Source organism: Neophocaena asiaeorientalis, unplaced genomic scaffold (assembly GCF_003031525.2).
Source record: "Neophocaena asiaeorientalis asiaeorientalis breed wild unplaced genomic scaffold, Neophocaena_asiaeorientalis_V1.1 scaffold134, whole genome shotgun sequence".
Classification (NCBI taxonomy): domain Eukaryota; kingdom Metazoa; phylum Chordata; class Mammalia; order Artiodactyla; family Phocoenidae; genus Neophocaena; species Neophocaena asiaeorientalis.
Window position 1 is genome coordinate 28,238,393 of NW_020185339.1, and position 22,268 is coordinate 28,260,660.

Consider the following 22,268-nt stretch of genomic DNA (forward strand, 5'->3'; position numbering starts at 1 on the left):
AAAAAGAAAAGAAAAAAAAAAAAAAAAAATGAATAGTAAATGAATTTGAGATCTTGGGGTTTTGTTTTTTTTTTTGAAGTATAGTTGCTTTACAGTATTGTGTTCATTTCAGGTATACAGGGATCTTGTCATTCTTTATATTTGAGTGGTTTGGAGGTGGAAAGGTATTAAAAGAAATGCATAGTGCTTCACCCGGGAGCTCATTAAAAGCCATCTAATCTCCGAGCTGTATTCCTCCTCAGAACCAGTGTCAGTATAGCTTTGATTTCCAGAGACGTTTTTCTGTTTTTCTCTAAGACCAAATGACTTTGCAGATTCACTTTTTTAATAGTTGAAAGAAAATAATTCAGAGTATTGAACCCTCATGAATTCTTTGGGCGGGGTGGGGGGGGAAATGTCTATTTAACCCAAAGATTTAAATAAAAAGCTAGTGAAGATGGGAAATTTTATGCATCTAAAACCAAAGAACCTTTGCAGGGCATGTGTTCTGGTTCTAAATGGTCTTGCTCCCAATAACACCAGTGTAGGAACTTCAAGCACAAACGGAAAACTAAACTCCTAGCAGGTTGCAACACGTAACACATACTCTTGGAATTATGCTTGAACTTTACCTTTGACAGAATGTAAATATTTGAAATATTGCTCCAGTGTTAAGACTGCAGAACCCATTCCCTTTTGGTTTAAAAAAAAAAAAAAAAAAAGTGTATTTCCAGGCTTTTTCCCTTTTTGAGCCCCTGAAAATTTTAGTTTTTATAATGATCTTCAGCAGCGTTTGGAACAAATCTTTGGAATTTCCTTTATCTATCTGCAAATGAGAAATGTTTTAAAGACAGAAAAATGTGGATGGAGGGTATTCTGCCAAACGTATCTTTTCACTTTGGCTGATAATCTTCATTTCCAAATGGTAGGCTGTTCCCAGAGCAAAAATGTGTTGCATCATAGGAGTCATGTGGATGTGACTGATGTTGGTGCAGCTGACCTGAGTATGATGTGGCAAGGTTAGAGTTGCTACAGCTTCTTTTAGTTTTTTTTTTTGTAAATAGATTCAACCAATAATGTAAATAGCAAAGATGACTGGAGATGCAGTACATTAAATATATATCGAATTTGCTAGAAACTGTATTCTTTTTGGTAGGGTACGAGCAAACCAGACCCTTGGCTCTGATTTCTGAAGTGGCATATTTTCTATCTCCAAGGAGAGAGAGAGAGAGGGCTGGGAGGTGGGGGCGTGGGGAGGACTTGAAAAAGGGATAGTTCACTGTCTTAAACTTTATTGTTGGTTGATTAGTCCATTGAACTTAAAGGTTTAATAATTATTTATTAATGTTGAATTCAAAAGGGAGCTAAATCTTTTTTACTCTTTTCTCCTGTCATACTGGATTTCACACATCTTTTCCACGTTAAGTTATCTGGAAATAAACTGAGATTTCAATGATAGGATCTGCTTGAAGGCTCTCATTGCAAGCTGAATAAACATGACACACTGTCTGTGTTTTATGTCTGGGAACATCCTCTGATACTTACTAAGTGGCTTTCTTCAGTTACTTTTCTACTCGTAAAATTAGAATTTGGAACTTTCATTAGAGATCTACCCTAAATTTGAGAGATACAAATGTAGTAATTTACAGGAATCATTATTTTATTAAATAAATCTGTACCTTCCACTTTTCTATTTAAAAAATAAAAAATAGGACTTCCCTGATAGCGCAGTGGTTAGGAATCCACCTGCCAATGCAGAAGACACTGGTTCGAGCCCTGGTCCAGGAAGATCCCATGTGCCGCGGAACAACTAAGTTTGTGCGCCACACCTACTGAGCCTGAGCTCTAGAGCCCGTGAGCCATAACTACTGAGCCCACGTGCCACAACTACTGAAGCCCGCGTACGTAGAGCCTGTGCTCAGCAACAAGAGAAGCCACTGCAATGAGAAGCCTGCGCACCACAGCCAAGAGTACCCGCCTCTACCGCAACTAGAGAAAGCCCACACGCAGCAACAAAGACCCAACACAGCCAATAATTAATTAATTAATTAAAAAAATAAAAGCATGGTCTCTGCCCTCAGTAAACTAAGATTCCAGTCCAGTAGAGGGATGTGCAACAATTTGTTAAGCATTGTAATGGAAGTGTGACCAGGTCCTTGAGAACAGAGAAAGGGCTACTTAGATTTATGGAAGAGAGGTAGGGCAGATGCAGAGGGACTGTTGCTTAGCTTACACGGAGTCTTGAAGGAACAGGCACTGTTAGACAATAGAAGGATAAAAGAGTAACCCAGGTAGAGGGAACTCATTTACAATATCATGGACCTCCCAGTGGTTTGCTTTTCCTGGAGGGTAAGCGGTGAGGAAGAGAATACCCATAGAGGGTAGGAAGGGACCAGATCTAGAACTGGTCTTTTGTGACATACTAAGCACTTTAGATTTAATTCAAGGAGTGATTAGGAATCCTTAAAGAATTTTGAACAAGAGAGTAACATAAGTTTTTTTAAATTTCATTTATTTATTTATTTTTGGCTGCATTGGGTCTTTGTTGCTACGAGCGGGCTTTCTCTAGTTGCGTCGAGTAGGGGCTACTCTTCATTGCAGTGCACGGGTTTCTCATTGCGGTGGCTTCTCTTCTTGCAGAGCACAGGCTCTAAGCACGTGGGCTTCAGTAGTTGTGGCACGTGGGCTCCAAAGCACAGGCTCAGCAGTTGTGGTGCATGGGCCTAGTTGTTCCATGGCATGTGGGATCTTCCCAGACCAGGGCTTGAACCCATGTCCCCTGCAATGGCAGGCGGATTCTTAACCACTGTGCACCTGGGAAGTCAAGTAACATAAATTTATATTTGGGGATAATTTTTTTGTTTTACTTGGGATAATGGCAGCATCATAGAGCCTTGATTGGAAGGCGGAAGAACCAGTTAGAAAGGTAATGCAAGGACTTCCCTGGTGGTGCAATGGTTGAGAATCCACCTGCCAACATAGGGGACACGGGTTCGATCCCTGGTCCAGGAAGATCCCACATGCCGCGGAGCAGCTAAGCCCGTGTCACAACTACTGAGCCTGCGCTCTAGAGCCCATGAGCCACAACTACTGAAGCCCGCACACCTAGAGCCTGTGCTTCGCAGCGAGAAGCCACCACAGTGAGAAGCCCGTGCACCGCAATGAAGAGTAGCCCTGCTCACCACAAGTAGAGAAAGCCCGTGTGCAGCAACAAAGACCCAATACAGCCAAAAAGTAAATAAATAAATGTTCCTTTAAAAAAAAAAAAGAAAAGAAAGGTAATGCAGTAGTCCAGGGAAAAGATGATGAAGACACGAACCAGGCAGCAACAGCAGGGATAAAATGGGATGGAGAAGGCCAACAGAAGATACTGCCATCAGGACTTGGCAGTTTGGAGAGACATCATTTTCATCTGGGACATGAGGATTCTGCTCCAATGACTGTTAAATTCTGAGGCTTTCTGGTTAAGGTGGTTAGGCAGTGATATTTCACAGAAAGCATTACCTATATAGAGTTACTTATTTTCCCCTGGGCACCTGTGAATATGTAGTGCTTGATATTTATAATACTAAAAACACACTCTGTTGTATATAAAAACTAATATAAACGGGCTTCCCTGGTGGTGCAGTGGTTGGGCGTCCGCCTGCCAATGCAGGGGACACGGGTTCGTGCCCCAGTCCGGGAGGATCCCGCGTGCCGCGGAGTGGCTGGGCCCGTGGCCCATGGCCGCTGGGCCTGCGCGTCCAGAGCCTGTGTTCCGCAGCGGCAGAGGCCACAGCGGTGAGAGGCTCGCGTACGGCAAAAAAAAAAAAAACTAATATAAAATCTAATCTCTACTGGATATTATTTATAAAGGAGATTTGCAGGCCTCCTTTTTGAACATTGCATCAAGATTTCCCATCCTCACTGCAAAGCTTATTGCTGGGTTTTGTTTTCCAAACAGATTCTTCGGGCCCAAAGCCGAAGCGCAGGTGGAAGAAAGATCTCTGAAAACAGCTATTCTCTGGATGACTTGGAAATAGGCCCAGGTAAGCAGAGAGTTCCATGTGTGGGAAATTTTCTAGGAAGTACTCATTAGTAACAATACCTTTTGACCTCGAAGCTGATGCTTTTAAAGGAAGAGTGGTACAAATGAAAAGAAAGGCTGCTAGATACAAGCCATTCCCAAATCTCATTGTTTTTTCCAAATAGCTTCTCTGTATTTTTAATCCAACTTTATCAACAGTAACCTGTGTTAACCAAACGGTAACTTTGCAGGATTATAAGGGAAGTACTGTTACCGACAGTTTTGGCTCCATGGTCATCTGGGGCTTGAGGGCTCCCATGGATGGACATTATCCCTTGTCAAGATTGGTTATCCTGTATTACTGTTGCTAACATAACACCTTGAGAGCAGAATTATTATGTTTTAAAGGGGGCATATACAAGCACTTCACAAAAGAAAATAAAATCAATTAATATAGGAAAACCATCAGCCTCCTAGGAATCAAAGAAATGCAAATTAAAATGGCATTGCCATCTAATTTTTTTACATGTTAAATGAACAAAAATTTTAAAATATATAACACTCAATGATGGTAAGGGTTCTCCTTTTAATGTTGGGAAAGTAAGTGAATGTTACCTTGTAAGTGACAGTTATAATCCTGATTTCCTTCTTTGTATTCTTTTTTTAAATTAATTAATTAATTAATTATATTTATTTTCTGGCTGCGTTGGGTCTTCGTCCCTGCATGGGCTTTCTCTAGTTGGGGCAAGCAGGGGCTATTCTTCGTTGCAGTGTGCGGGCTTCTCATTGCATTGGCTTCTCTTGTTGCAGAGCACAGGCTCTAGGAGCATGGGCTTCAGTAGTTGTGGCATGTGGGCTCAGTAGTTGTGGCTCACGGGCTCTAGAGCGCAGGCTCAGTAGTTGTGGCGCACAGGCTTAGTTTCTTCGCGGCATGTGGGATCTTCCCAGACCAGGGCTTGAACCTGTGTCCCCTGCATTGGCAGGCTGATTCTTAACCACTGCACCACCAGGGAAGTCCCCCTTCTTTGTATTCTTAATAGAAGAGGTTGATTATATTAGATTACAATAGCCCAAAATTTAGAATCTTGAAATCATTCAAATCGCATTTTATCTTCTAATAAAGCACATTGTTTGCAATGCTTGCAGGTCAGTTGTCACCTTCATCATTCAACTCAGAGAAAAGCGAGAGTAGGCGAAATCTGGAGTTCCCACGCCTGTCAGAAACCTCCATAAAGGATCGAATGGCCAAGTACCAGGCAGCTGTGTCCAAACAAAGCAGTTCCACCAACTATACAGTATGTGTTCAGCATCATTCATTCGTTCACTCATCCAGCAAATGGTCACTGAGCACGGGAACTAAAAGTGTCTCCCAGACTCTGACCTGTGAGCCTTGGCTCCTTACTGGTCCCCAGCCATTCTCTCTTCACATAAATCCTACCCTAGCTTCATTCGTAATCGTCACCATGTTCTAATCCTGACTTTGCTTTCCTAGGCCTCATTCCCACCCCACTCATTTTTTTGTGTGATGTTACCATCCAGTAATGTCATTGAGAATTTTCCTGTTGCTTTTACTTAATCTTGTTGTTGTTAAAGAAGTATTGATAGTATTTTATTAGTTTTAACATATACACTTATTTTTGTTTTTGAGAGAAGAAAGGGAGAATACTGGAGAGAAATATTGAATATGTTCAACATTAATGTGGGATGGGGTGTTTTTTGCAATTTTTATTGATATATAATTCACCTGACATAAAAATCACCATTTTTAAATATGCAATTCAGTGATTTTTAATATATTCACAAGGTTGTGCAATCATCACCACTGTCTAATTCCAGAAATTTTCCATCACCCCAAAAAGAAACCCATACCTGTGCAGTGATTCCCAATTCCCCACTTCCCTCATCCCCTGGCAACACCTAATATACTTTCTGTCTTTATGGATTTTCCTGTTCTGGACATTTCATGTGAATGAAATCATACAAATTAGGGTCTACTTAATCTTTACTTCTTATGATGTAATAATTTTCTAAACAAATAGAATAGTGGATAGGAAAAAGGGGGAGAAATGAGAGGAAGATGACTTACTCAGTAAGCACAAAAATGTATTCTAAGTAGAATGGAGGGTCTTTCCACTTTATACTTTCCTAGGCTTAACTGGCAGGAGGACACAACTGAACTGTTTATTTTTTTTATTTTTATTTTTTGTGGTACACGGGCCTCTCCCGTTGCGGAGCACAGGCTCCGGACGCGCAGGCTCAGCGGCCATGGCTCACGGGCCCAGCCGCTCCACGGCATGTGGGATCCTCCCGGACCAGGGCATGAACCCGCGTTCTCTGCATCGGCAGGTGGACTCTCAACCACTGTGCCACCAGGGAAGCCCTGAACTGTTTATTTGAAGTTGCCTTTTAAATGCCAACTATTCATAAGTACACACACATATATACACATGTACACATACATATATATCTTTCAAACAGTTGTTCCTTCTAACATTTCAAATGACAAATTATTAATCTCTTGATTGTTATTTTTTAATAAAATTGGAAGAACAGTATTCACTTTTATTTGGCAGGCTGAACTAGTGCCTGTTAGAAATCACAGTGTGTATTCCAGGAGCTGAGCCTTCTTTCCCCCATCTTATGAAGTATGCATTTTCCAATAGTATTTATTGGTGGACTAAGTCTCTAGGCAGTGAGTAATCTCATCTTGATTTTTCAGTATCGATTTAAGAAGAGATATTGTGTGTAAATCAGTAGCGAAGTGGAACATCACAGGCTTGTTATTCACTGGGAGTGTGAAAAATCAGCAAATTTAGACTTCTCTTAAAGGGCAGGTCAGGAGATACAGCAAACAGATGATCTGTGGAGCTTAATTCCCTCTGTTACAGGATTTTGCTGCTTCTCAGTGCCCTCCTGCTATAAACATTCTTACCAGGTGACTCCCTAAGTGGAAAAACCTGTTCAGTGACTTTGTTTTTTTAACTCCTAAATAAGAGTTTCTGCATTGCGGTTCGCCTGCTCTGTAAATTTTAAGAGTTGAGAAGTCTTAAGGAATTCTTATAAAAAGCACGTTTTATCTCATCCCCAAAGAATTTCTCAGGCCTCTTACAGAGCATGGTTATAGCAAGGCGCACTCTCTCTGGCAATGATTCCGGAGGCCGGGCTTTGAGATGGGGTCACAAATGAGTTTTGGGCTCTTGTACTGTTGGTTTCTGTAGTGCTGGCTGCCAGCTCCTCCTCATAGACGCACCTTCAGAGCTGTAGGCCTCAACCTGGAATCCCACACCTGAGTCAGTCGCACTCACACTCCCTTCATTGGCCTTGTGGCCATAAATCGCTCTTTTTCTCCCCATGCCTAAAGAGTCACAGAGAACAGAAGGGTACTAGATAACTAGCAGACTAAAGGTAGGAAATGTCCGTATTCATCTACCTCTGTACTGATTGTGGATCTAGTAATAAAGTCAATTTTAATATTTTACCCCAAGTGTTCTTTGCAAGGAAAACAAATATGTTTACACTTACTCCTTCTGATTCCTTATGCCTGTTTTTTTATGTTGAAGCTCTATTATGAGAAGTAAAATAAGGTATGTCTTTAGTATACTGAATGAATTTTATGCTAAAAACATGTCTTTGAAAGTCTCACAAAGAAAGACTGTTTTATGGTATCATTAAGTATAATTTCAATTTTTATATGTATACATCATTGCTGTCTCTCTTTCCAGGCCGGGCATTTATATATATATGGTCAGTATATTTTCTTAATTATTGGCACTTGGCATCTCCTTTCCCCTGCTCCAGAATGGTCTTTTCTGGTAAAACTCACCAGCTTTGCATTCCCACAAGCTCTGCTGCTAGAAGAGTGAATCACGAGAACATTGTATGCGGGGGGTGGTCTGTGTGTGTGTCTGTATTCTAATGAGCATCCAGTTTTAGACTAGTTGTATAAATATTTAACTCTGAGGTATGTGTCCACAAAGCTGCTTTTGTCATTTCACAAGTCAATGGGTTTTGCTTGTGAGAGTTAGGGGGTTGATTTGACTTAAAGCCTCTTAAAATAATTTCTTTTTTAACATTCCAAGTTTATTTAATAGATGTGCTATGACGAGAATCGTGAGACTTTTTTTTAATTCACAGACTATTTTTATTTTGTAGAATGAGTTGAGAGCTAGTGGTGGTGAAATCAAAACTCATAAATTGGAGCAAAAGGAGAATGTGCCCCCGGGTCCTGAGGTCTGCATCGCCCATCAGGATGGAGAAAAGGTGGGTTGGAAAGTCTGATGTCCATTTGCCAGGGAAGCATGTGTTCTAAATTAGATGCTTAAAATTAGAAACGCTTCTAACTCTAGGCTGTAGAGTGTCTGGGAATTTGGTAACAGCTGCCAGGACAGATTGTCTTTTTTGGAGGTCACATAATTTTGGTTGGGGAGCTCTGCAACTTATAGCTGACCAAATAATGAACCTTCACTGGAAAATTCTTTTGCTCAGCAAATGCTCAGAGGACATAGAGCTTAAGTAATTTTTAAAAACCTGGTTTGAATAGAGATATCATCTTCAAAGTTATTTGTATATTATTAATTTAACACATTTTGTGTAAGAAAATGTCATTCTTTCACTTCAAAGTATTTTGAAAGCTAGGCACTATGCTAAGCACAGGCAATGCTGAGCTTAGCAACTAAATGTGAACAAACCATTCCACGTGGTCTTTACCTGCAAGAAAGCTAACAGAGTAGGAGGGAGATGTGTGTAGGTTGGCTATTGTAAAACAGTATAACAAGTGCCGTGAAAGGGCTATGAGGGGCCATGGAAGCTTGGACTAAGGACCCTTAACCTGACTTCCTCAAGAAGGTGATATCTGGGACATCCCTGGTGGCGCAGTGGTTAAGAATCCACCTGCCAATGCGGGGCACGTGGGTTCGAGCCCTGGTCCGGGAAGATCCCACATGCTGGGGAGAAGCTAAGCCCGTGCATCACAACTACTGAGCCTGTGCTCTACAGCCTGCGAGCCACAACTACTGAGCCCCTGCACACCACAACTATTGAAACCTGCGTGCCTAGAGCCTGTGCTCTGCAACAAGAGAAGCCACCGCTGTGAGAAGCCCCCGCACCACAACGAAGAGTAACCCCTGCACACTGCAACTAGAGAAAGCCCGCATGCAACAACAAAGACCCAACGCAGCCAAAAATAAATAAATAAATGTAAAAAAAGAAGGTGATATCTGAGCCAAGTCTTGAGGGATGTGTGGAAATAGGCCAAGTGAATAAGGGGACGGTTGAGTAAAGAAAGAGAAGGGTATTCCAGGGAGAAACAACAGAGGTTTGGAAACCAGAGAACCCAACCAAGATGACTTGTCTGGAGCATGAAGTACCTGTAGGCAATGGCAAGAGACAGGTGGAGGGAGAGGGCCAGGGTGGGTCTTGAAAAACCCTTAAGAGTATGATTGTAGTCCTGCATCGGAGGAAAGCCATGGGAAGGTTTTAAGCAAATCAGGTTTTATACACTTATGGTTAGATGGATGGCTTAGTTGGATTAAGTAACAATATATATGTCAGGTGAATTTTCTCTGCCAATCCATTACCCAGTCTCGTTGGTCTTTCTGTCAATATGATAATCAAATGTTAAGTTAGATGAGGAGAAAGCTTTCAAGTCTATTACAGTGACTAATAGGAGTATAGTCATTGTTTCTGTTACACATATTAACACCCTTGAGGCCATTCTACAAAAGGTGAGGAGATAATTAAAATGGGTTAAGAGCAATAGCTCTCAAATTTATTTGATTATAAAAGACTTTAAAATAGTTATATTGACAGCATACCAACAGGAACTCATGAGATATACTACACACTTGGACCAAAGGAGGCACACAGAAAAATAGTCTCAGATTAATGGCTACAATATTTGACTCAAAGAATAGAACAGGAAAAAATTTAGGAACATTAAATGGCTTTATTTTACAAAACTATATCACAAATGTATTTTGAGATAATAAGACAAACTACATGGCAGTAATGTGTTTCATAATCATAAAAGAATCAAATTACATACGTCCTTGAAACAGTGGGCTCAGGCATTATTTCCATGTCACATGTCATGTATCAAGTGAGTTCTCTCATTAGACTGCCTGGTTTTCCCATTTTTTAAGTGGGAGATTATGTCTTATGTATAAGTGATATGTTTGGAATTTTTCTTATATACTGTAAAAAAGACATTTAAGAGAAAAAAAATATTCCCAGCATTGAAATCTTCCCATCTGTCCTTGGAGCATAATTTGAGGAATGATCATCTGGAAAATCATGCTTGGATGTTCCCTATATCTAATTTCATGTTTCCTTCTTGATTGTCTTCGTATTGATTTGAACCTGGAACTCTGAGCTGAATTGGAGGATCAGAACATTTTAATTATAGCCTAAAAGGGTATCATTGCAGCTGAATCACAAATTGGGAAGTGGGTGGGGAAGAGAGGAGATAAAGATAGTACATAGTCTTCAAGTGTATACTGTAGGTTCATGAACCCTTGGCTGCCTTAAAATTCATAAAATTTTTCAGAGCTTCAGCTCTCCTTTTGGCTCTTTGCCTAGCTTTTGTTAACCAATACCTAAGAACTATTTGAACTTCAGTTTGTTACAAAAGGACGTCAATGCCAGGGTAAACTTGCCTGAAATAGAATATTTTGTCAAGGTACTGTCTTCCCATTCTCCTCTTGTGAATGAATTTGTGCTTTTCTTTAATGAAGCGTTTGAGCAAAATCTCACATGCTCTCTCCTGGCTATTCCTGCAGTGAAGTCATCTGGTTGGGCGTGTGCAATGATGTCATGATTGGCATTAAGTTTACCCTGCAGGTTCAAGGTGACTAAATTGGAGGTGAAAGAAGGACATCCTGGGATGGGTGCACCTCCTAATTTAGCAAGAATTGAAGAGCTTTTTATGGCCATGCACAACTTTCAGAAAATTTATTTCGTATCATTAAATGAAACAACGCATGTAAAGTGGTCATTCCAATACCTGGAACATAGTAAGCATTTAATAAATGTTAACTGTTATTATACTGGTTTGGTTTATACCATGTCACAACTCCTGTAATGAACAGAGAAGAAAGGGGAAAAAATGACCACGCTGCAGTCAGCCAACAACCTAATCTCCATTGTAAATTTATTCAGTACATTAGTCATCCTGATATAAACACTCAGCATCACCCATAAAATCCCTGACATCTGAATGAAAGAATATTCACCAGGAGTGCACATTGGGTCACCTCTTGACCCTTCATGATTTTTTTGGGGGGGGAGGGTGGAATTCCTTCCTCATAACCTCACTAGAAGTTCTCTGCATTTCTTTCTCTTTTTTTTCTAATATTTATTTATTATGTATTTGGCTGCATTGAGTCTTAGTTGCAGCACGTGGGATCTTTGTTGCGGCATGTGGAGTCTTTCCGTTGCGGTGCGTGGGCTTCTTTAGTTGCAGCGCGCAGGCTCTAGAGCACGCACGCTCAGTAGTTGGGGCGCGCGGGCTTAGTTGCCCTGCGGCATGTGGGATTTTAATTCCCTGACCAGGGATCGAACCCGCATCCCCTGCATCGGAAGGCGGATTCTTAGTCACTGGACCACCAGAGAAATCCCGACCCTTCATGATTTTGAGTGTGGAGGAAGATACCAGGAAGGCCTAGGGGCCAGTAGAAAGGAGAGAGAGCTGGTAGAAAGTACTTTTATTTAAATTTGATGCCAAATGGGGAAAATAATCACCTATACATAAGATTTGCCATCTTGTTAAACATTGCCATTTTGAGACCAGAACTAAAAAGGGAAACTAACCTTGAAGATAACACCAAAGGTTGGTTTTAGATAAATTTGTTTTATAGCTATCAGAAGGTCTTCCGTACCAGCAAGCTTGTTTCAGCAGAATGCATTTGTTTGGGAAATAAGGAGTTAGGAAAATAAAAGAATAGTCCCTATATGTAAAGACTTTATCTTGCCTTGGAGTGAGTTACAAGTTACACGAGTTGTGGTTTGTGGTGAGGAGCTTTGCTCTCCCTGATAGAGGGTTTAGTTTTGTACCCTCCCCCGCTCCCGCCTTTTCTTTGAGAGTACAAAGATATGGTTTAGAACTTCTTTTATAAAGGAAGATAATGCATACTTTGGGCAGTTGCTTGCAGTCTGTTATTTGTGTTACTCTGTAATTGAGAGGCATGTTAATATCCTCATAAAAGACATTTTGCTGCCTCTTGTTTAAATGCTCAGCTGTTCTGGGGGCCATTATTTCCCCCAGGCAGCCAGTGACTGACTGGAGTCAGCAGGTTTTAATGGCATTAATAGCAGTTTGCTCTTTTGTTTCTAATGTGATTCTTAATCCACCCCCCACCCCCCACCCTGCCTTTCTTTTTCTAGGTTTCTGCATCTGAGAATAGTCTGGCAGCCCATTCCGCCCCTGCTGAGGATGAGTCCCGTAAGCTTTCATTCTTAGGTCTGGTGGAAGAGGGTCTTGTTCTCTAGCCCCTGTTTGGTTGGCGGGGGTGGTCCCCAGTTCTGTCAGTGCTGAGAATGTGTAACATATTAAACCCAGTAATGTAGCTGATCAGATCTTTCACTTGGTTTTAAGGACTGATGCTTGAGTACCCTTCACACATCCCATGCCTAAGAGAGAAGTTAAATTCAATGAAATATGATTAACTTGTGGCCAGCTGAATACTTTCGATGCTTCTCTCATTGAACTTATCCTGTCTTTTGTACCAAACCTTTTCAGGGTTAATGCTATAAAAACTATAATTTTGAAGTTTCATTTTAATAGAAGGTTGGCCAAGAAGGACTTTATTCATTTACAGGAATAAAGAATTGGTATTTGAGTAACCTTTAAAAAAATATCTTTTTCTTATTTATCTAAATAGATACTATAATCCTCCCTCTGGCTAGATTCTAGACATTTTCCTGTGGGTGCTGAATTTGATCACCTTTTCATCCTATTTTGGAGTCATTTTGAGCCTCTCTTTTCCCAAAGACAAAAACCTTTGTTTTTTAATATACTATGTCCACTTTTGATTCTGATGTTCAGTGTATTTTTTTTTAAATATATATGGATGTCTAGCTTCTCCTCAGGTTAATTAGTTTACTAGACATTGAAAACTCAGCAAGAAGTTGAAGTATCAGCTAAACAGATCTCTAGTAAACCCTGCCTTAAAATTTTAGAAACTTGCTGCTTGAATCCAAGAACATTCCTTTTGCAGTCATTTTGCTTGGACTAGAAATTTTTCTGAGTTTTGACTAGGTTTGCAAAACATTTTTTTGAAAAATAAGCCATAATCTTTCAGTACTTTGTTGACATAACTCTAGATTTTACGGAATCTTTTATGGTTCCTTAGCAACTGTGTGAATGACTTCTCCGTGCCTCTTCTGAGTTTTCCATAAAACAAATATATTGGCAGGAAATTAACTTATGCAGGTGACACGTCAATGACTATGAAAAAAACTTTATAGAGTCTTTTTCCATAATCTTCATCCATGGATGTTCGCTGTAGGACTGACCAAAAAGATGGTGTCAAATTATACACACTCATATACATGAGCATGTCTTATGAAATTTCTCCCCTCACATTCCCCCGTTTTCCCAAGTTCAGTTGAAACGCCCCAGAAGGAGTTGGGATTGCTAACTACCAAAAAGCCATCAAAGTCTGTAAACAGCCTTAAAAAATGACAAATGCTACAGGGCAGAAGTTTCCTTATGTAGGGTAGTTTGGATTCCCGCTGCATGTGGCAAAGGGTGAGAAAGCCTCTGAGTTGACAACCCGACTTGTGAGAGAACAGAGAACGTAAGAGCATAGTTTTTAGCATGAGAATAATGCTTTTCTTCAACAGAAAAGCTATGTTTTTCCTGGTGTTGAAAGGACCTGTCCTTAGTGGAGGTGCCTAAAATTTGCTTTGGGGAGGAACCTTTTCTGAGCCTTCCCTTGAGATACTATAAAATGTCTTCCTTCTGTAACTCAAGCAGGTAACTCCCAGGTTAAGAGTGAGTTCCAGCAGCTTGTGCATCCCAAGCCACTAAGTCCAGATGCCAGAGCTTCCGGCCTTTCTGAAAGTTCTCCTCCCAAAGCAGTGAAGGTAAGATGGCAGTTTCTCTTGGAGCCTTGTAGACATTGGTTTACTAGTAGAGCTCATTGCATCTTTTATCTTTATGTTCATTATAACCTTTTTTTGCTTTCCTGGGGATGAAAATGCCAAATAAGGGCACACGTGAGCCAGTCACTTTCCCTGGAAATCTTGCTGCTCTTGCTTAGGTGTTTGAGCCAGGAGTGGGAAGCCTCACTGATACCGCTCCAGTCTGAACTCTGGAAAGCTCATGAAAGAAAACCCAAAGTTAAAGAAGATAACCTGACTTTTTTTCTTGTTAAGTCCAAATTCATAAATCTATGAATGGGTAAAAACCTATAAAAAAAGCAATATGAAAAATCTGTTAAAATCAGCCCATCGAATGGGAATGTGCAGTGTTAAAGATTTAGTGGCTCCCTGGTCTGAGGAACTTGACCATAACATGATTGGTGGTCAGCGCGTTTAAAGAAAGAATGTGTGCATTCCAGTGGGGGTTGACCAGTCCATTTGCTATAAAAATGGCCATTCAAATAACACTTACACTAGGTTATAATATTAGATATTAAGGAATGTCCAAAATGTTTGTACCCGAGGAAAATTTTACTAGGCTACTCAATCTGTGGTCTCCTTTCATTTACTAATTTTTTTTTCATTCACTAATTTTTAAAAGCAGTATTTTCCCTTTCTATGAACAAGTAAATATTCCCATAAAAATAAACAAAGATAAAAAAAAAATCCAACACCTCTTTTAGGCTGCTCACCTAACTTGTTTTAATTGAATGCTTTACTAATGCAGTGTTGATTTACCCACTTGGTTAATAACAAACATATCTTATACTTCTTTAGTGTCTTCCTCCTCTGGTGCTCTCTTAAGTAGCTGGGTTTTGTTTCAAAGGTTTTAACATTTGAGAGAAACTCAATAGGTAGAATTAGTTTTAAGGTGGTTTGTACTGCCTCAACCTCATGCACACATCTGCCATGTTTCTATCGCACAACTGTAGGCATGATTGGTCTCTTGATGAAAGTTCTAATGCACAGAAAGGATGGAGATACTCTGTAATGACCTAGATGGGAGAAGAATCTGAAAAAGAGTGGATATATGTATAACTGATTCACTTTGCTGTACAGCAGAAACTAATACAACATTGTAAATCAACTATACTCCAATAAAAATTAATTAAAAAACAAAAAAAGAAAGGATGGAGGTAAGACATAGGTGAGGGTTTGGAGCAAAGGGAGGAAAGGGGAGAATCCAGGAAAGGGGAGGTCGGGGGAAGAAGGTAAACATGAAAATTTTAGAGGAAGCAGAGATGTAAGAGGGGAGTAAGCTTTATTGAAAGGAACAAAAGGTGAAGAAAGTAGCAAGAGAAAGCAAGTAAATGAGGGAGAAAGAACTGAGCTGCGTGATGGAATCTGCACATGTACTTAACATGACCCTCTCTTCTGGCCTCGAAGTTCTGCTCATGCTGGCATCAGCACTTTTTTTTTTTTTTTCCAGTATCTGAAGTCCAACAAAGTAGCAAATGCCACGGGGTTAATTTCCTCTCCAACAGCAACCCTGCCCAGATGTGAGTCCTTGGGTTGTGGTTCTGGACGAAGAACAGCTAACAAAGCTGACTTGGCCATGGATTCTGTGTGACTGAGGGACTAGGGAAATTCTGTGGCTGATCTAAGAACTAAAATCTGTTCTCAAGTATATTTGAATTCTCAGTCCAGTCTTGCTTACCTCCCTCAACTGTTGGGCCAGATCTCCTGGTCCTGGGTTGGACCTTCGGGACTCCTCCTGATTCGTACTCCAGGGTCTGAGCTGATGAGCTGTGTGCGAAGGAATGCACCTCACTTAGGTCTTCCTGGCACACCGGGGAGAGGAGATGGAGGAAAAGCTCCCTCTGCACCTGCCCCAGATTCATGCCTGCCTTTTTGGCTCTGGTCACCCAGCAGTACAATGCAGACAAGCCTGCTTGCACCAGACATACGCCTCAGGTTTTGAACATTGTATAAAGACTGGGGTAAACTGGCCTCACTGCCTGTGTTTGCCCATGGTCCAAAGCTCAAATGGTTATGGTGTACAGAGCTCAGGGTGGTACCCAATCACATCTCCACTTTATTTACAGGCCATTTATTTTCTCTTCCTCAAAGTTACTCTTTACATTCTGCAGGCAAGTATATAGATACTTTAGTGTTTATAGGAAGACCTGCTGGCATAACTGGTCTTGTGGCCATAGAACATGCAACAGAAGTAGTTTCTCAAGTCTGGGAAATTACATACAGCTAAGAATAAACTTGTTCACTCAGAATAGATTTGTGGGTCCCACACGTCCTGGTAAAACGTGGTCCCACACGTCCTGGTAAAACTGCTCCTTGTTTCCTGTCTGTTATTGAAAACAGGACATCTAAGGTAAAGACTCAATTCATTTCAAATTTTAGCTTAATAAAGTAAAAATACAGAAAACAAAAAAACACCCCATAAATGATACTGGTCTTTAAAAGTAAGGATTTTATCTATTTTGAACACTGGCTAGATAATTCAGTTGATGAGACTTGGCACTAATGAAGTTGACGTTGCAGGTTCCTTCTCAAAATAGATGTTCTGGGTCTAGAGCTCAGTGGGCCCTTTCGGAAGGATCAGAACCTTTCAACTCAAGAGACCCAGAGATCTCTTAAGCTTTATGCCCTCCCACTGAAATAAGTTACTCCCTAAATGATAAGGAAGGAGATGTGACTGGCCCTGGGAACACCTACTGGTCTAGGATAGCCCTATCCCAGGTTCCTAGGCTGGTCCTGCTGATGGATGTGTAGAGAAAATATGGCAGCCTGCATGAGAGGCTGTACCCTCTGTGCCCTGTCCCTTCCTCCATGGACAGGGTAGGAGGTTTTATGCTATTTTGCAAATCTACCAGAATTGTGCTAGAAGGGCATCTAGAATCTTTTCTCACTACCTACATCATTACTGCTTTCTCAGAGCACTAACCTTTCCTTTACATGTAGAGCGATCTGCTTAAGGTGTGAATATCTCCAAAATGCTTTCACAGAAAGCTAGGGGAAGGGTTAAGGCTGTTCAGAGCCAGCCCAACCATTTACTATATGGTGAAGAATTTCAATTTAATTACCCAGATATTGTGTACAAATTGTAAGGAGGAAATGAAAGGCCTTTTATAGTGTTCTATCTGAGGAATGGAGGCCTGACATCAATACAGATTTTTCTTTTGATTTCACTGTGTCTAAAGGCTAATTAGCTTCACCATTTATGGCCAGCTGCTACCTGCTCCCCTCCCACACACAGACGTGTACCCCAACTGGAGCCTTCATTAGACTAAAAAATATATATGAGACAAGAGAGTGAAAGAATGTAGATGAAGTCATAAAAATTTATTGTAAAAAAGCTTTAAGTAGATGCTGATCTACAGAAGGCCTGTAACATCCCTCAGATGGGAAAGACATGACAGTGTTTAGGGACATCAGTTATTTATATGTTATCGCACTCATTCCTGAATATCCTGAAGATATTATCTGCATATTTTAATTTGAAACAAAGTGAAGACTGTCATTTGTTCAAAATGCTGTGGTGAAATTATGTTCATTTGGGTTAGTTAGCATCTGCTCCCTTCCCCAAAGCGTTTCCTTTAGTTATGGAAATTTATTCCAGGACAATTGAGAAAATACTCTATTGGGTTGTGAGTCGGGAATTCTGAGTTTTAATCTTAATTCTTTTACTGACTGTGCAAACTTCTATAACGCATCTGACATCCTGGTACCTTAGTTTCTACATTTGAAAAATGGTGAGGGAGGGGAGACGAAAAAACATCTTACTAACTGAAAAAATATATTGGAAAGATAAGAAATGTCTGACATTCTAATAGTGGCAGTGTTTTAAAGGTGGCTATGCAAGTTCAGGCGTGCCATGACGGCCTGGGCAGGGTGTGGGCCAGGCCTACCATAACGGTAGAGGTTTGGGCACTGACCGTGCTTCCTGCTGTCTGAATAGACATGGGGGCGATTACAGAAAAGTGGCTGAGAGCCCAGGACAGAGGAAATAAAGGGAATGCACAGCCACAACCACTCTGACTTGGCATACTACCATGTTGGGCTCCTCTTGTCTTTATGATGCTATAAGGGCCCTTGGGCAACTGCCGTATCAACCTTCATTAAATAATTTGAAAAGGGTGTATGGGAAAAAGGAAGAGGAATAATGGGAATCTGGTAGGTCTGGCGAGGTAGGAGCTTGTGGCTAGTCAGATATTTGAGCTAGTAGTCCATTAATTTGATGTTAAGGGGAGGAATGCCTTTTCACTTGTTGTGGAAGGCTCCGTTCAAGAGGGAGCCATGGGGTGGGGGGGTGTCAAGTGTGGGAGGTAGAAAGACACTAAAGAATTGTTAATGAGACACTCCTTGGGTGAAGGCTATAAAAGCTCTCTCTTCTGAGCTGGTACTCTGATCTAGCCTCAGGTAGATGTGAGTGAGGCTGATTTTTGCCACGATTAGCAGTTACTTGAAAAAGAAAGAAAATGTGGTCTTATTCTTGGATATGAGTCTGTAACTGAGTTTCAGCTCAGCTGCAGAAAAAAGCCCTCCAGGGCACACCAAATGCTGTGTATTCATTGAAGGTTCCTGTTTGTCTCTTCCAGCTTCTGCTTCCTGCTCCCGGTACCTAGTTTCTGCTCCTGCCTTCCACTTTCCTCCTAATGTGAGCTCAACTTGCAGCTTTCTCTCAGGTTTTCCTTTCTATTCACTGGGCTGCACCCTTCTCCTACTGTGTGTTCTCTTTCTCTCTCTCTCTCTGTGTGTGTGTGTGTGTGTGTGTGTGTGTGTGTGTGTATGTGTGTGTGTAACAGGCATGCTCTGTAGGCTTCCAGTCTCCTTTAGCAGAATAATACCCATTTCCTCCTCTACCATGGGAAATTTCTGTCTCCTGCTCTGTCTTTAGCGACCAGAATGAGCGCTTACTCTCCTAAGTATTATAAATACAATATTCATCCTGCAACTGAAAATGATTTTCAATCTGATAAGTAAATACATTTGTCCTATTACTTTTACATTGTCTGAATTGTGATTTGTACAGCCACTCTCCAGTTGTACTATTATACCCAAATTTTATTCTGCCTTTTAATGGATTTCCTGTTTGCTAGACAAGGACCTAGTCCTTTTAGAGAAACCTAATTAAATTATGCAAGGACATCTCCACTTAGGTCCTATCTTGTTAGATAAGAAAAAACAATTTCGGAATTCCTTGGTAGTCCAGTGGTTAGGACTCCAAACTCTCACTGCTGAGGGCCTGGGTTCAAACTCACAAGCCATGAGGTGCGGCCAAAGGAAAAAAAAAAAGCAAGAGAGAGAAAGAAAAAACAATTCTACAGTGAGGTCCTACTGTATAGCACAGGGAACTATGCTCAATATCCTGTAATAAACCGTAATGGAAAAGAATATGAAAAAGACTATATATATGTAAAACTGAATCACTTTGCTGTACACCAGAAACCAACACAACATTGTAAATCAACTATACTTCAATAAAGTAAATTTTGAAAAAAGAAAAAACAATTCTGAGCTCCAAATAACGCCCTGATATCTGCCAGCAGCATTCAGTACAATACATTTGATCATATCTAAGTTCCTCCCTTATGCCTGGTAAACTTAAGTTGTAGCTGTGGTCTTTGATCCTTTAAGTTTTTCTCTTCTACTCTAACCCTAGGAATGGAGGGGCTGCTGTTAACACTCAGCCCTCCTCCTTCATTTTTAAATTCTTTGGTGCTATTTGGGAGCACTAATTTTATTAAACTCCCTTTTATAGATATTAACCTTTGCTTCCATTTTATGCCCATTTTCTACTCTCATTTTCTGTCCAAATCTACTTGGAAAACCATTCCTATTTCTGCTTTACTTCCTAGTGAATCATTGTGGCAAGTGAACCAGCAGTCTGAATTTTTTTTACGGGTCTATTTTCGGATTTTTTAATCAAAATTCTGTCTTACCCATAAGCTGGTTTATCTTAGGCTTACCTTAACCATTCAGGCCCTGGGCTTTGGGACTAAATTGTATTATTTACCACCATACCGGTCTTGGTGGCAGAGGCCACCAAGGTGCCTGAAAGAGCTTCCAGGCCACCTTAACTAAAGCTGCTTCTGCATTTACTGGTTGAGCTGTTTCTCTTGGGACAAGTCAAGAGTCACACACACCTAGGGACTTCTTACCCCCACCCCTAGTGGCCATGTAACTATTTCTTATCATGTAAAAACTTATGGTTTTGGAATTCTAGCTTTCATCAGTGCTAATACAACCTACTTTATGTAGTTTAGGACTGAGTTTACCAGCAACAGCTGTGCTCACCCCGCCCATATTCCACACTTTACAAACAGTTCATGAATCCCCGTTGTGACTCACCGCCCTACCCAGTACATTAGTTTTATTCTCCATTTGGTGTTTTAAAAAGATTATAGAACCTGTAGCTTTATTGGGCTATGCTTTCTTCTGGAATCCTAATAAAATAGTTTGTGTGTCTTTTAAAATGTTCCATTTATGTGTCAATTTTGCTTTATTTAAAAATGTTATGTCTAGTGGATTGAGCAAGTCAAGATTATATGCAGAGGGGACTGAGAGATGCTTTATCAAAGTGTCTTTTATGAATATTTTTAAAAAGTCTCTATGTGTATAACTGAGTCACTTTGCTGTACAGCAGAGATGGGCACAACATGGTAAATCAACTCGACTTCAGTAAAAATAAATAAATAAAAAGATTTTAAAAGTCTTTTCCTACTTCCAAAAGCCAAATGCTTTCTCTCCTTGAAAGTTACCCCCTTCAGAATCTGGTCTTTAAAAAGTCTGTTCTGCCTCTTATTTGGCGCTTGGATCAAACCATCAAACTTCTTTCTTCTGTATGTGATGACATTTTCTCCTCATTTCCTGTGCGTGGAATCATTTTGTGTGTACTTGTGTGTGTGTGTGTGTGTGTGTGTGTGTGTGTATGTGTGGTGGTTTGTCTAAGCCTTTCTCTGCAGTCCAGCCCTAGCTCCACCCATCCTCAGTGGCTGCTGCACTTATGGCAGCCAGACAATCAGGGTAGGGAATTCAGGAGAGCCTCTTGGCCTTAGAGAGTCAACCGATAGAATTGCAGTAGGCTTACTGTTCCTCTGAGAATTGACAGACCAGGTAAGGGAGCCCTTAGATAACAAAGTAAATCCCGGGGCCCACTTCAGCAGAGTACTAACTCATTGCTGCCTTTGCTAGCTAAAGTTGTCCTTTGCTTTTCCTAGAAGTTTCAGGCACCTGCAAGAGAGACCTGCGTGGAATGTCAGAAAACAGTCTACTCAATGGAGCGTCTCTTGGCCAACAAGCAGGTGTTTCACATCAGCTGCTTCCGTTGTTCCTATTGCAACAACAAACTGAGGTAAGCCAGACCAAAACAAGCCATCTCTCTGTGTGGCTGGACCTCCAGAGGGAGTCTTTGGTTTTTAGAACACTGGTACTAAAATCTGTGGTGCTAATAGTGTGTGCTGTTGAGGACCTCTGAAGAAAGTAAAAAGTACCATTTAATGACAGGCATTTTATATCAAATTATAATGGTGTTTAGAACTTCTTGGTACTCTCACATGTTAATTTACATGTTAGGACCGAAGCTTAAATCATGTAAGTTGCAGGTAACTGCCCCTGTGACCTAATTTAGTAGAATGTTTTCCCTTGGTGTCACAGAATCATACAGTTAAGAAATCTCAAGAGGATACTTGTTGAAGCCCTTGAAATTATCCCAAACACTATATAAATGGTAAAAATAGCAATAATAATAGATCCTGAAGGGCATATATTTTTCTGTATATTGTTTCATTTTATTTTCTGAGAAAATAATTATGTATCATTTCTTCCAAGTTACTCAAAGTATGGGTATAAATGTGACAAATTGGGGAAATATTCCGTATTAACTCATTTTAACCGTAGAACCTTGGAGGAGGAAGTAACCAGGATGTCATTTCCTCCAGCCTTCCTTCCAGAGCAATCACCCTTTCCAGCATACTGTTGAAAGATGTCCTGGCACCTGCGTGGCACTTCTGCGGGGGTTAATACCCCACTACAGCTAGTTCCAGCGTTAGCGCTAGCTTGAAAACTTTCCCTTCTGTTGAGCCAAAATGTGCCTCTGTGACTTCCACACAGTGGTTCTTTTTCTGCCCACTGTATTTTTTTCTCCAGAGCACATTTTTCTAAATTTTTGAATTTTTATATTTCT

General features: G+C 40.7%; 1 protein-coding gene across 8 annotated transcripts in view; it reads left to right on the forward strand.

Annotated features, from left to right (window-relative positions):
- The window catches only part of LIMA1 (LIM domain and actin binding 1), an 85,414-nt gene that overhangs the window by 60,133 nt on the left and 3,013 nt on the right, over positions 1 to 22,268 (forward strand). For 4 of the 8 annotated variants that reach the window (XM_024737050.1, XM_024737056.1, XM_024737051.1 and 1 more), the window contains 6 exons: positions 3,923 to 4,007; positions 5,132 to 5,280; positions 8,138 to 8,245; positions 12,365 to 12,440; positions 13,959 to 14,068; positions 21,304 to 21,437. In XM_024737050.1, the coding sequence (XP_024592818.1) occupies positions 3,923 to 4,007; positions 5,132 to 5,280; positions 8,138 to 8,245; positions 12,365 to 12,440; positions 13,959 to 14,068; positions 21,304 to 21,437 (662 nt within the window). Of the gene's footprint in view, positions 1 to 3,922; positions 4,008 to 5,131; positions 5,281 to 8,137; positions 8,246 to 12,364; positions 12,441 to 13,955; positions 14,069 to 21,303; positions 21,438 to 22,268 lie in introns of all 8 variants that reach the window. The other 4 variants (XM_024737053.1, XM_024737057.1, XM_024737055.1 and 1 more) reach the window with 2 other exon arrangements.